The 15554-nt window shown below is 42.1% G+C and overlaps 1 protein-coding gene across 2 annotated transcripts in view; it reads left to right on the top strand.

The window, feature by feature from the left end:
* The window catches only part of LOC109994603 (peroxidasin), a 62505-nt gene extending 47193 nt beyond the window's left edge, over nt 1–15312 (top strand). For both annotated transcript variants that reach the window (XM_065966291.1, XM_020648020.3), the window contains 8 exons: nt 3261–4267; nt 5663–6159; nt 6803–6937; nt 7208–7416; nt 10041–10149; nt 10369–10501; nt 11671–11784; nt 12688–15312. In XM_065966291.1, coding sequence (XP_065822363.1) covers nt 3261–4267; nt 5663–6159; nt 6803–6937; nt 7208–7416; nt 10041–10149; nt 10369–10501; nt 11671–11784; nt 12688–12831 — 2348 coding nt within the window. In that variant the 3' untranslated portion in view covers nt 12832–15312. The remainder of the gene's footprint in view (nt 1–3260; nt 4268–5662; nt 6160–6802; nt 6938–7207; nt 7417–10040; nt 10150–10368; nt 10502–11670; nt 11785–12687) is intronic.
* The last annotated feature ends 242 nt before the right edge of the window (nt 15313–15554 follow it).

Below are 15554 nucleotides of genomic sequence, written 5' to 3'. Positions count from 1 at the left end.
GTCATGTTCTTACAGGCTTCCTGTGTCTAAAGGCTCTGAATGTGAAGAAAAGCCAAGAGCTCCAGTTTGTGTGAGGGCGGGTTCGAGCTTGGAGGGCCCATGGGAGTCTGCTCACTGGTTTACTGGTGTTGCAGGGTGGAGATTTTGGCAACATGGTGTTGTTAATCATGATGTATTGGTGAAAAAAGGAATGACCACTGGAAAACTTAATACTGGATGGTAATGATTAATATGACTAAATGCATGCAAAGAAGTGTGATGTCATCCAGACTAAATCTTGTTTTTGCAAGTCGAATTACCTCTTGTTCAGTTTATTCAAAGACTCATTATCACTGATGTAGGTCAGTTACTTTTTCCCCCCCGAGCTGAATGTTGCACTATTCTTTCTGTGAGCCAGGAAGTCCCAGCATGCTCTGCTGGACAAACGACACGATGACATCTTTTATTTCACTTATTGCATAAACATGTTTTGATGCATGTTACCCATAATGCCATTAGACATGTGCATTATGGGTAACATGCAACAATGTAAAGTGTGGTTGTTACTCGTATGTGCTCTTCTGTTTACATATGCATTGTTTGGATGTTGATGGTTGTTTGTTTCTAGTGGTTTCATTTATTATGGCTACTGTAGAGGCAGCTAAATGTGTGAAGCTTTGGAGTTTGGATTTAATACAGCATATATGTTATATGTTAAAGGGGACATATTATGAAAAATCCACTTCTACAGTGTTTGTGAACATATATTTGGATAACCTGAGTGTCTACTGACCCACAGAATGTGAAATAAACCCTTTGTTTGTGGTCTACATAAGTCTTACAACACAGAGAAAAATTTGCATTTAATTTAATACATTGCATTTAAAGAGACACACACACCAAAACAGAGCGTTCTGAGAGAGCTGGTTTATACAGGGTCACAAACCTCCTCTGGTGCTTGATTCATGTTATGTTTTGACCAAAGCACAGCACAGATGTTTCATTTAGACCGCAGGAGACTGTTTGAAAAGGTGTAGAAGGGGGATAATATGTCCTCTTTAATGTTTACAAATGAGTGCACATCAGAAAACCGATACGCTCATACCAGGGTTTATGTGATAGCCACATATTGGCTGGATAATATCATCCAACTAATGTATCAGACAGGTTCTAAATGTTTACTCTAGACTGGGAACTTTACAACTAATATAAGGTACGTATGAAATAACATCGCCATTAAATCAAGGCCTTGGCTATGAGCTGCAGTCTTCCTAGCTTACACACTCCTTAAATCCTGATACACACAACGTATAAGCCGTTATTCAATCTGTGAAAATCTGGTGGTCCTAGTGATGTTTATTTGTTTAATAAAGCCACTTTTTCCTCAAGGTTAAGTAGGTACAGCCCATGGGTGGATGGAAATGTACACATATAATTCCACTACTTTAGATTCAGTAAAGAAACTCCTAACAAGTTTCCCAAGCAAAGTCTCATTCAGCCAGTAAGTCGGCGCTAGAAGCCTCGATAAATTACATCTTATGCAAGCAACATTTGGCGTTGGAAAGGCCCCTCCATCTGTATGCCATTTTCTCTTAAGCATGACCCCGAGGCTTTGGGACGTAATAATGGAGCAGTTGACGAGGAGGGCCGTAAACATTTTTATTAGCCTTATGTCACACCACATCACACAGCACTTAACGTACAGTCACTCTGGAGCACTAGACAAATGTCAAGATTGTTTGTGTGGTTTACAGAACGTCTCAGTTATGCATGGATGTAGGGAGCATGTCTTGATTTGTTTGGATTCACAAGGTTCTGTCATTGTTTACGTTACACATATGCATTGACAGATGTTCAGTGGGCCGAGGATGACGATGGAGCGCTGTATTATTGGCTTCATGGAAGGAACAAACTAAATATAACAGGACAGCACAGGGGTGGAATTGGCAGCGTATGTCTCATATGTGGTGCTCTGGAAAATGTAGCCTGAATCAAAGGATAAGAGTAGATTTATGAAGAAATGAAAGAGGACTAATAATAGGTTTCATCCAGGTGAAAGTTGGAGGGGCAGACAAATAGAGCTCAGTGAAACAAGAACAAAGACAGAGAGAGAGAGAGAGAGAGAGAGAGAGAGAGAGAGAGAGAGACAGTGTTTTCATTACTTATGATAACAACCAAGTGTTCATTGTTGCACTGGCCCCAAACCAAGCAAACACAGAGATTTCTGCCCGTCAGCAGAAACCAGTTTATTGTATCTCTATTTCACCTGACATAGTTTCTCCGTTGTCTGACTTACAAACCAAAAGATAACACACCAGTATTGTGAGTGATTTTAAGAGTTTGTGTGAAAATGCCAGCAGGTGTTGCCTTTTAGACAGGAAGTTTCAGCTAACACTCACTGAGGTTGGCCGCACACACTCAACCCTTGCTCCCATGCATAACCATAATGCCACACTGCTAACACATCACAGACACACACACAGACAGACAAACACACACACAGACAGAGAGACAGACAAACACACACGTTGATATGCTCTCTATTTGGGCTTTAACACAGGAGCCCTCACATATTAGAGCGAGTCAGAGCATGTTAGTGGAACACCGCTCACTGTGCCCTCAGGACAGGTAGTCCTTTCCGCTCTGAGAGCCAGCAACTGCTTTAACAATGTCTGATCTGTGTATTTGATACTGTGCTGCTTAATATCCTCATTGATTGCTTAGATGATCTTGTTACAAAGATAAAACGGTGCAAGCTATGGCAGTAATAAGAAATGGTATACATCCTGTCTTAAGTGGGCAGGTCTTCCATTTCCCCCCTAAGAGACTAGCTCACATGCAAAAGTGTGTCAGTGAGACAGAAACAAGTTTGGGACAAAGTCAAGGTTCTTCAGATTTTTTTTGTCTTCAAAATGCAACTTTGGAAAGTCAGTGTTTGGCAGATGAGGAGACTAAACAATAGATGATTTAACCACTAGTTATCTGCAGATATTGCCATGTCCCAGATATTTTTGTATCAGCACTTATGTTTCCTGACATGCACTGATGTAACAGACTGCATTCTTACTCCAAAATTTAAAATACTCTGCTTGGTCTTTATGAAACGTAGCAGGGCAACGCAGCTGAACGGACAATACCTTCTTTCTGAACGTCATTGGTTGAACTTCATTCAAAACATTTACAAATCAAATATGATTTTTTTTTTCTGGATTCTTACGCCTTTTTTTTATCTTAAGCAGCTTCTGTTTTGTTGTGTGTTAAAGTTTGTTTTTCCCCCACAGCATTTCGCTACAATGACCTGGTGTCCCCTCACTTCCTGGAAGTGATCGCCAACCTGTCTGGCTGCACAGCGCACCGCCGCTTCAACAACTGCTCCGACATCTGCTTCCACCAGAAGTACCGGAGCCACGACGGGACCTGCAACAACCTGCAGCACCCGATGTGGGGCGCCTCGCTTACCGCCTTCGAGCGGCTCCTGAAGTCGGTCTACGACAACGGCTTTAACCTGCCGAGAGGAGCCACTGATCAGCTGCACAACGGGTTCAGGCTGCCTCTGCCCAGGCTGGTGTCAACCACCATGATCGGCACGGAGACCATCACTCCTGACGACCGTTACACTCACATGCTGATGCAGTGGGGTCAGTTCCTCGATCATGACTTGGACTCCACAGTGGCAGCCCTCAGCCAGTCACGCTTCTCTGACGGCCAGCTGTGCACTCAGGTCTGCACCAACGACCCGCCGTGCTTTCCAATCCAGTTCCCACCCAACGACCCCCGGCAGCTGCGAAGTGGCGCCCGCTGCATGTTCTTTGTCCGATCAAGCCCCGTGTGCGGCAGCGGGATGACTTCTCTTCTCATGAACAGTGTGTATCCAAGAGAGCAAATCAACCAGCTAACCTCTTACATCGACGGCTCAAACGTGTATGGCAGCTCGCGGCACGAGTCTGAGGAAGTCCGCGACTTGGCCAGCCAGAGGGGTCTGCTGCGGCAAGGCATCATCCAGCGGACAGGGAAGCCTCTTCTGCCTTTTGCCACGGGACCGCCCACTGAGTGCATGAGAGATGAAAATGAGAGTCCCATCCCGTGTTTCTTGGCTGGAGATCACCGTGCCAACGAGCAGCTTGGCCTCACCGCCATGCACACGGTGTGGTTCAGGGAACACAATCGCGTAGCTACAGAGCTGCTGAGGCTGAACCCGCACTGGGACGGTGACACCATCTACCACGAGGCCAGGAAGATAGTGGGGGCTCAGATGCAGCACATCACCTACAGCCACTGGTTGCCAAAGGTAAGCGCTGTCAGCTCCAGAATCAAATTCCCTTGTTTTGAGGTGTGCCACAAATTTGGTTCAATATTTAAAATTAAATTAAATTTACAAGAGCTTAAATCTTGATTATCAAAATCATAAGCAGGATAAACAATTCTTTAAGTATCTCACCTCTTTGTGCTCGTCCAAGGGAAGAACACTAACCCTTAAAAAACGAGAGAGAAAAGTTAAAGATCTCAAAAAAAACAGGAACAAGAAAAAACACAACTTAGAAAAGCCTCCTGCTTCATGAAGTTATCGATCTGGCAACATTTAGCCTCCCTCATTAGTCTCAACCAGTCTAACTGTAATGTTTGGTAACTATGTTTATGTGTACTCATTACTCAATATTTCCATTTTTTGCTGTTAAAAAGCAGCTTATGTAAACTATTATTCCTTATTCCTGTTTACAAGCAGCTGCGAGTACTGCAAAGTGTTTACAACACACACAGCTGACCAGAAACAGACCAGAGGCTGTGTGTGGGGTGCAGACTGTTGTAATAACTGAGACACATTGATTCTTCTGCTTACATGTTCAAAGACTGTTCCTCAAACCTGAATAATATCTGCATATTGCAATTATTGTTTAATTGAGAAAAGGTGACATTTAAAAGCCCTTTTTACACATCATGTCGACAAAATGTGCTGTTCACAGCCTCCACTTATTACTGTCCATGTTATTTGATATGCTTTGCATCATGGTTACTGTATTCAACTCATGTATTGGTCTCCTAAAGTACCCTGTAAGCATGCTGGCAAATCTATTGCATAATATGAGTAATGTTTACAAGATGTATTGTCCCTGTGATAGGTAAACACTTAAATAGTGACCAGTGCCAAAACATTTCTTATCCCACAATTGAATCCTTAAGTACCTGAAAGTTGAATGACCTCCCCACTGTTCCCTATCCCTTTTCCTGCATTTTATCCCATCTCTCCCCCTTTCCCTTTTTCAAGCCCGGCGCAGTCTAGACCTGTGAAGGCTGTTTCGTCATGAGCCAGGGATCTGGCCTGAAGATTTCTGCCTTTTAATAAGGCAGTTTTTTTCTTACCACTGTAACTTTTGCTGCTTTGCTAATGTGCTTGTGATGGATTAAGCTGGGTCTTTGTAATATAGCAATAAGTAAGGTATTTTACCTGCTTTTTTTAAATAATAAAAAAAGAGTAAGGTCTTTTACCTGCTCTTTGTAAAGTGTCTCAAGATAATACTTGTTATGAGTTGACGCTATACAAATAACAATTGATTGATTGATTGATTTGGAGACTCGTGACTAAACACATTTTTTTATGACCTAAGTTCTCTTTTACCTTTCGAAGACATTGATCAATAGAGAAAGCAGAGACTTACTGTCACACTCCTCTCTCTCTCTATCATAGATCTTGGGTGAAGCAGGCGTGAAGATAATGGGGACTTACACGGGTTACAACCCCAATATCAACGCCGGCATCCTCAGCGCTTTCGCTACTGCGGCGTTCCGCTTCGGACACACCCTCATCAACCCCATACTGTACCGGCTGGACGAGGACTTCCAGCCCATCCCTCAGGGACACATCTCCCTGCACCGCGCCTTCTTCTCGCCGTTCCGCATCGTAAACGAGGGCGGCATCGACCCACTCCTTCGCGGGCTCTTCGGCGTTGCAGGTAAAATGCGCGTCACCACGCAGCTGCTGAACACGGAGCTGACGGAGAGGCTGTTCTCGATGGCCCACGCTGTCGCTCTGGACCTGGCTGCCATGAATATCCAGAGAGGGAGGGATCACGGCATACCACCGTATAACGATTACAGGACCTTCTGTAATCTGTCCTCAGCTCACACCTTTGAAGACCTGAGGAATGAAATCAAGAATCCTGACGTCAGAGAGAAACTGCAGAGGTGATCACAAAGTCAAGATGATGATTTACATTTTTTAATTTTCCAGAAACTGGCTTAAGAAGTGTAGGGGACAAATGTAACAACGTATTCAGAGGGATTTTTACAGAAAGCTTTGCAAGTTTCCATCTTAAGGAAGTTTGTTTTGACAGGAAGTTCATTATTTTTCATCCTTCTGTATTTATTAACCCTCAGGCATCAGTTTAATTTACTACCCTCTTAAGTCACTAAGGACAAAAATGTCCATGCCAAAAAACTGTTATAAAAATAGAACAGATTGATATTTGAATCTTTGGTAGTTTTGAGTAGGGTTGAAGATGTTTAAGAGACGTATGCAGAAAAAAGTAGAAAAAAATATCATTCTGTTCTATTTTTATATAAATAATTGGACATTTTTGTCCTTAGTGACTTAAGAGGGTAGTAAATGTGTTTCCCAGTGTTCTATTGATCTATTAAAAAAATTAAAATGTGCATTCCAAAATTTGTCAAGAGAGAGTCTTTCTTACAAAAAATGGTGCCATATGCACTAACACAGACAAAATGATGGCCAGATGAAGAGGTAAAATTTGACCAAATGGACAAAAATGTCCATAGTGATGCATGAGGGTTAATTAGGTGTCCCTGACTGTGTTAATCTTGTTTGCAGGTTGTATGGAACTCCTCTGAACATCGACCTGTTCCCTGCACTGATGGCTGAAGACCTGGTGCCTGGCAGTAGACTGGGGCCGACTCTCATGTGTTTGCTGGCAGCTCAGTTCAGACGTCTGAGGGATGGAGACAGGTACAGATACAAAAAATAAAAATAAAAACATCTGACCTCACCATTTCCAAAAAAAGTTCCTGAAAGGCAAACCAAGAATGCCTCAAACACATGGGTAACTCTGGCAAATACTTCTTGGTTCCATTTAACCTTTTCAACTTTAAGGAATCATGTGGATTAAACATTTTCAGCAGCAGGTCTTTGTTATATCATGTGAACATGCTGGAGGGTGAAACTGACTTTTCTTCCATTTTGTCTCTTTTCTTTCTTTCTCCGGTACACCTCTGTCAGGTTCTGGTATGAAAACCCTGGTGTGTTCACTCCTGCCCAGCTGACCCAGTTGAAGCAGGCCTCCCTGACGCGGGTTCTGTGCGACAACGGCGACAACATCACTCGCGTCCAGCACGATGTGTTCAGTGTGGCCGAGCTGCCTCACGGTTATGGCAGCTGCGACGACGTCCCTCAGATCGACCTGCGGATGTGGCAGGACTGCTGTGAAGGTGAGAGGAGCTTCCAGAGGATAGATGACAAATCACATATTAGAACAATTACCCAGAACAATCAGTTCAAACACAGAACAGATCAGGAAGTTGCAGCGTTGTCCTCACTGGTTTTCATTGGTTCAGTATCCGTGCTGAGTGGAATCAGAGCCACACGATATCGTCACGCTTTGTTTCCCTCTGATAACATGTTCCTTAAGGGCAGCCTGGCTTCACCCTCATCTCCTTTTACAAGCTGCAATTTAGAACATCCGCCTTTTGAAAGGAACAACTGCAATTAACTCGACAGCACTCCTGTCTGTTTGACTCACGTCCAAAAGATGTCACTCAGTTTGAATTTGCTTGATTCGCTGTGAATTTTGGAAGAGCTGAAAGAAAAAAACTTAGAGTCAGGTATCGTCATCTTTTGTTCAAGTTAGACTGTAAAGAAGAAGTGATTGGATTTATCTTTCTGTGGCTTCAAGAATGTCAGCTCTTCCTTCTGACAGACATGTTTTTATTCTTCTTCATAGAGTGAATTGAGTCTTAAAGTATCTTCAAAGTCAAAAACCATCAAATAGTGAGTCATTGTGACTCTGCTGGATAGATAGTCCTGTGAAACAGCCAACTTCCTCTTCCCCTACGTTCACAACATAACCAGTGTTGTGCTTTACAGACTGCTCTGGTTAAGTGTAGTGGAAGAGGCGGTATTTTTTAATGAAGTCCTGGATGTTAAAAAACATCTGAGCCTCGGGTGGAGCTGACAATGTTAAAAAGAAGATGAATGAAGAGGCAACTCCTGCTGCTGTTTTAATCAAAGAGCCGGGGGGTTGACCCTGCAGAAAGTTAACCACAGGTGACTCTGGTTCTTCTCGGGACCACTCGTAGCATTCATTTAAGGAAAGAGCCCTCATGCTTAGATTTCAAAAAAGGAATAAAATCAACTTAACTGTATTGCTTTGGTGGTTCGATTAATTGAAGTAGCTTGAAGTACTTAAAAAAAACCCTCTAATTTTTGGACGTCTTAGACTGATATCTTACAATCAAGTAAACATGTCATGTTTGTTTGAAAGACAGCACCAGTGTCTTCAGGGAAGAGGATGGAGAATGCTACTTTTTAATTATATGATGTGCTCCTTCACTCCCCACCACAGCATACCTTGACACTCCACAACATGAATCCTGTTTGTACATATCTGGGGTCTAATTAACTAAAAACAGGTACAAACAAAGAATTTGAAATGCTGTATTTGTCGATGAAGTTTGGTGGATTCCAAATTAGTGAGGCTGTTTCAGGATACAAAAAAAACACACATTTATCTTTAACAGAGCAGTCTAATCTCTGTGTGTAAGTGAAAAATAAATTCATTTTGTGTGGATACTTTACCAGTAAAGCCTAAATAAGAGCCTGTTCCATTGCTGCAATATTCAACAATTTTCTAAGGCAATCCCCCAAAAAAAGTACCACTAATTCACTTAGGAAACATGTAAAAAGTAGAGTCCAGGGAAAAAATATATAAATAATGAATCATTTGATGTGACCGTTTGTTATTTCAGTTGAAAAAGCCACGTGACATTCAGGCTCAAGCATGCTAACACATAGCTGCCTTTGAATGTTTAAACTGTATAATTAGAAGTCTGTCTAAATGACATATTGTCATATTCTTATAATATTTATTTCATATAAAATGTTTAAATTAAAAAAAGTGAAGTTATACATTTTTGAAAGAATCAAAGAAAGCGTCATTATGTAAAGGAAACGATCCAGACAAAACCCTTTGATAGTCAGACATGACTTCAGGATCTAAGTCCCCTTTAAATATAATGTCTTTAAAATAAAACAAAAGCACTTTGCAGAAAGATTATGGGGGAAAAGACCCTAAAATAAATATATTGACTCGTCTGTTTTTATGTTTTCTGAATGACCAGAACAGAGGATAGTTTGTTTCAGTTACACCCTCTTCTGTTGGTACGAGAGGAATGTATGTGTGCTAGAATTCAACACAACAGGGTACGAGTCAGAGCTCCTGTGAGTCTGTCGGCATGAGATAGGAAGTCGTGTTGTGTTTAGATAGTCTTTGTCTTTTACAGACTCTGTCCGTTCAAAGGCTCCCGCTGTTAACTTTTATAGATAGCAGTGATACTCTCCTGACTGCGGCGTCTGTCCTGTCTTGTGTTTCTCCTCGACTCTCTCGGCGCTCTTTGCTGACTCTCAGCGGGCCCCAGGTGTGCACTGAAGCACGAGCCGTGTCCTGTGCTTGTGTGTGTTATTCTGTTTGATGTGGGTACAGAGATGAGAGTGTGAGACCGACGCGTGGTAACACAAGAAGCGTCAGTCTGAGATCAGCACTTTGAAGCAGAAAGAAAGTGGCATCAGCAGTCATGGTTTCCTGTTTATTGCATGTCTACATGTGCATTCTGTTGCAATTATGTTTGTGCAAAGGGGAAATATTTACAATCTGTTAACGTGGGAAGTATTTTCTTTTACTGCGGGAGGTCGCTGAGCTTGCATTAATTGTGATCTATTACGTTAAATAACATGGTAACATGGTAAACAAGAGAGGTTTATTTCTTGTAATGTTAGTGATTGTTTTGCTTCACTTACTGAGCCACACTGTGTTGCTTTTTGTGTTTGACTCGAACAGACTGCAGAACTAAGGGTCAATTCAACGCCCTGTCGTACCACTTTAGAGGACGCAGGTCAGCGGAGCACAGCTACAAAGAGGAGGGACCAGGCAGCATCCAGGAGACCAGGTAACACAGCATGAGAAACATGAGGAAATAATGTTTGAGTTATTCATGATGAGAAAGACCTGGAGTCAGTATGTGGCTCCTCTGTCGTTGAAATAATCCTTGAGAACCTTGAATCAACACATAAACATGATTAAATAATATAAATATATCCATGTAAATGATATTCTAGATAGTACACTTGGTACCTGTTTTTAAACTTTGTGCATGTTGTCTTTGCAGCCCTGCGGAGGAAGCTGCAAAGAGTCCTGAAAATGTCACTGTGACCTCCAGGAAAAGCACTGAACCCTCAAACAGCGACTTCCAGGACTTTGTCTCCGACATGCAGAAGACCATCACTAGTTTACGAAAGCAGGTGAGTGTTTGTATCTGAAGTCAAACAGGGAGAGATTCATCACCGCACATTTGTTTCCTTTGTTCCCCTGCTTGACATTTCTCTTTGACTTGTTTTCTCCACGTCATTTAACAGGTTTGTGTTTGTAAATCAGGTGTCGAATGCAGAGAGAGCGTCTCTGATGCTGAATTAAACCTAACGGATGTTTGACAACGGTTTGACTGTAGAGTAGAGGTGGGCAGTAAACCGGTTTTAACACCAGCTGTGGTTTTACGTTCTGCTATGACGGGGATTTTTGTAATACCGTCATCAACGGTTTAAATACACACGCTTGGTTGTAGTGTTCAAGAGGTAACGCTTATTTCTCAGCCCACTGACTACATTGACGGGTATATAAAAGCAGCAGCTCAGATTGAGTCCCCCGGCCTTCTGCATGATTCGCTCTAAAACTCAGAGAAGAGCCAGTGGTCTCACATTCTCACTGACCACAGGGCTCCGCCTCCTCCTCGTGTCAGAGCAGGTGTCAGTGTTGACAATGTAAGTGAATTGTGGCAAAACAATCAGAAAAAACTTGTATTCTCTTTATATCAATGATATCCATAGATCAACATAATCATAATATCAACAATTTTATGATTGTGGGCCGGAAGGAGTAACTCTGGATTAAGTCAGAGTAAAAAATGTGGCTGTTTGCGTTTACACATACAGCTACACCTGCAAATATCAGGAGTTTTTTCACGAGTTCTGTGTGAAATTGAGAGAGGTTGAATACCTGTTACCAGCAATGTTTCCTGACTGAGCATAACGGTATAGCTGTTTACACCTGTCCAGATGGAGGCATATCCAAATGTCTCCACTGATCACCTGGTGACACGCTTTCCCACTTCATATGCAAATAAACACGGAGCTCCATTCACCTTCAATAGCCTTTAAAAACATGAAATAATAGAACAGACTAAGACAAAGCCATACAAATCACTACCCAGAGTTCATTGCTGTGTATACAATCATGACCGCCCACGAATGAATTAATGATTTCAAATTTCCTGTTTTTTGTAAACAACATACAGTACATGTAAAAGACACCAGAGTTAACCCAAAAAGATCAACATGTCTTTATATGCAGGGTTCCTTTTATGACATGTCCACATATCCAGAATACTCATGTCGCTGTCCTCGTTTCTCTGCAGATTAAAAGACTTGAGGCCCGTCTGAGTAAGACTGACTGTACTGACAGCGAGGGACGTGAGCGCAAAGACGGAGAGCTGTGGAAGAAAGACTCCTGCACCTCATGTGAATGCAGAGTATGTTCAGCATCTAAATCAATATGCACTGCGAATGGTTTACACGCCACACAAACACATGTACGCTGTATTTAATCCACTCATTTCTCTCCACTCCGAGAAGCTGGGCATGTACAATTATCTCACTGTGTTTCAATGAACGCAGACTGTTCATCAAAAGCTTTCAAACATGAGCAGTCTGCCCAGTTTAAATGTCCCAGTTTCTCTCCGTATGGCGCACCTGACCAGTATATCACCTCCTCCTCCTGCACCTCTTGGCATCTCTCTCCACCTGGCACCGGTGTCTCCTCACCATGTTCATGTGTGCCAGCCACTTCTCTGCCTTTCATTCTTTATCTCTCACTTTGTCAATGCCAACTGCTGGCAGCATAACCCAGCCAACCCTCCTCTGATCTTCTTAACCCTTTCTTTACCTCCCACACCTGATAACACACCTGTCTTTTCTTTTTTTGGGGTTTATTTTCTTATTTCCTTGCACCTTCAATGACTCCCTGTTATGAGACAATTTCTAAAATTAGGCAGGCAGAATATAAGATACACACTAAGATTTTTTTTCTCATAGTCCACTACACAGCTCCTACATTGCACCTTTTGTACATTTTGTGTTTTTTATATTTTATATTTTACATTTTACATTTTTAAATTCTATTTTATATATTGTAATATCTTCTTATATTGTATTATTTAAGTTGTTGCTAGTTCTGCTTTATTTCCTTGTTAATTGTTTAGCACCAATACACCAAGTCAAATTCCTTGTATGTGTAAATGTACTTGGCAATAAACCCCAATTATGATTCTGATTCTGATAGAGTGAGCAGGACAGTCGGCCGCTCTCACACAAAGCACTGTATTGTTCACATCTAAAAGGATTGACCAGTTCTCCCCTTCTATGCCCCTCTGCAGGAGTCTCAGGTGACATGCTTCAAGGAGTATTGTCCACCGGTGAAGTGTGTAAAGCCCGTCATGCTCAAAGGTTCCTGCTGCCCAATGTGCCTCCCACATCAAGATGTTGCAACACAGCAAAAAACAGAAACCCACCACGAATAACCCTCAGGACTCCCAGAACAAACACACTTTTGTGGACATCCAGAGAAGGATGAGACTCATGAAGGTGTGCTCATCCACAGCCACCAGCAGCCTCCACAGACCCAACAGCCTCACTTTTTTGTTTTGTTTTGTTTTTGTATTTTTTCCTGCTTTGATCAGGGGAGGGTAGGAGATCTTATTATTCTCATTGGATCGTTGCCCACCTGGGCAAACAGCCTGAGGCATGGTTGGATTGTCAACCAGCCACCAATCACTAAATGGATTTATATCTGAACCATGGGGATGGACTGACGAGTGAATAGGCGGACTTTAAAACAAGAGGAACAAAACCTCTCCTTGCTTGGAGTCAACCGAGGCTCCCGAAGTAAAACAGCCACCTGGTTTGCTCTCCTGCGAATAACTCTTGGTGACAGAACGCGAGGCCGCGCGCCGCCGTCAACAAGCAGGAAAGGGAAGAATACTGAAAAGGCAGCAGCCATTTGTTGTCTCACAAAATTTCTCAGGTTAGAGATGCCGAAAACTGGTGCTATTTTTTCCCCTTTTTATTATGAATTAATCACTAAATACAAACCTTCAAAGTATTGTCTTTTGTATGCCAAGCAACCTATATACACTCAGTATATGCCTTTTTATGATAAATCACAACTGAGAGGAGGGTTTCCTTTAAAAAAAAAAAAAAAAAAAGACTTTTTATTAATAGATGTACTTCATCTTTTAATCCAAGGTGCTTGATGTCATGTTATGAATATGTATTTCTTTGTTTCTTTCCTCCCTTTTTGTATACAAATGCTTACATATGAAGATAATGTGAAGCCCTACAAAAAAATGTTTGTGATGTGTTGCAAAAAGAGATGTCTACTGATTCCTGCTCCTCTCTCCGCGGACGACTTGTTAAGTCAACTTGTGCCTCGTCTCGGCCGGCCGTGTCCTGAACTTGAGTGAGGTGGAGCCCTTGCAGCGCTCCCCCATTGCAGGACTCAAACCCGGCTCTTGCACTGTTTGTGCTCCTTTTTCAAGTTTCATTTTGCTTTCAGAAAGCAGTGAAAGATTAACCTTTTTTTTTTTTTTTTTACCACTGTAATGTTGTCCCAGTATTTTCCTCAGTCTCGTAAAGCCAAAAGTATGATTTAGTTACTTTAAAAAAAACGACATAATAGCACGTGTCTATCTATGAAATGTATGAATGTTGTATTGAGGTCAGGATTTTAGCCTTTGGTACTGCTAGCTCTACCACAGCAGTATTCTCCTTCTGGCCCGCTCACAGATTCTGGTTTTTATTCATGTTTAGTCTTTATTATACAGAATGCACACAACTGAAGGACTGTTACCGTAACTCTCTTCTCCTGCAGCTCTCTCGTTTCACTGTAGACGAGGACGTGCTTGCATGCATTCCTTTGTCGAGGATCCACTTTTAGTTTTCACTTCTCCCCTTCTTTAAGTCTTTGCCCATGTGTGTACAGAGTTTGGACATTTCCAAACAGTTTAGGAATGCACTCCCTGCTCATGTTAAAGATTTTTTTGAGAGCGGGAATGACGTCTTGAAGCCGAGCATGTGTGCAGAACTCTGACCCTCATTCCACTGTAATGGAAGCCATATGAGAGGGGGAGCGAGGGTAAGGCAGGGAGGGGGAGGGGTTTCTGATGATCAGGATACAGTGTCAATCAACGCAAGAGCTCCACCATCTTGCTGTCGTGAGGCAGATTTACTCCCCTGATTCATGTGTTTCTGCACACAGACAAATGCCACTCATTACACCCCGTGCACTGGCTCGCTTCAGTGTTACATGAGTCACATTTATGTTTCCTGTTTTGCTTTGCTTCTAATTACAGTCGAAGCAGCTGCAGAGCTCCTTTCCATTGTTTTCTTTATGTGGTAACGTCCTGAGCGAGCATCTGTCACTAAACAGAAATAAGACTCTCCGGAAAGTTCTGTTCAGATTCCAGATGGATCACGGAGCTGGCAGTCGCACTGGTAAATTGGTTTCATATCATGTGTTTAAATGTTCGGTACAGGTTCTACATCAACCAGTGTTTACTTCCTGATTGTAAGTTCTTCAACAACACATGTATGTACACTTCCTACTATGTGTGTCTGCTTTACTGATTTTGATATATTTCCATAAACTTTTGAGTATGAATGAGCGTGTGTAAAGGCTTAAGTGTACTTTGGCAAATGTCCCCACATTTGGCTGTCAAAGCACTGTGAGCATATTCATATATTGGTTTTATTAGTTCCTTGTTCTTTTTTTTATTTTTGTAATAGTTCCCTTTTTTTTGTTTTATTCCCACCTAAAAGTGTCAATGGAATGCACTGCTCTGCAAGACTGAACATACTTTACCTACACTGTTCCCTTCACCAGTGGTCAACGTGGATGTTAAAGTACCTATCATGACATTTGTATTGTATGTTTGCCAAAGAATGGTTTGCACTGTAATGTATGCATCTCGACAGTCAAAATAAATCAATAAGCCACCGTTGAACTACAGTGGGAGCTTCTTCTTCTCAGCGTCTCGTCAGAACAACACTGTTCTTTTTACACCCGAGTCTGCAGAGATCACATACATGTACATCCTGCTTGGGCCGCTGCTGTCCCTATGAGCAATACGTCAACATGGCTGCCATCTTGGAGAGGTATAGCTATGCTGAATTAAAGTACTGGAAAGTACATTGTAATCTGCATAGACGATAAGTGGGCCCAAGATAAGATGGCCACCATTGGCAA

Source organism: Labrus bergylta, chromosome 18 (assembly GCF_963930695.1).
Source record: "Labrus bergylta chromosome 18, fLabBer1.1, whole genome shotgun sequence".
In the NCBI taxonomy this organism is placed as follows: domain Eukaryota; kingdom Metazoa; phylum Chordata; class Actinopteri; order Labriformes; family Labridae; genus Labrus; species Labrus bergylta.
This window is presented reverse-complemented; position numbering and strand designations above follow the sequence as displayed.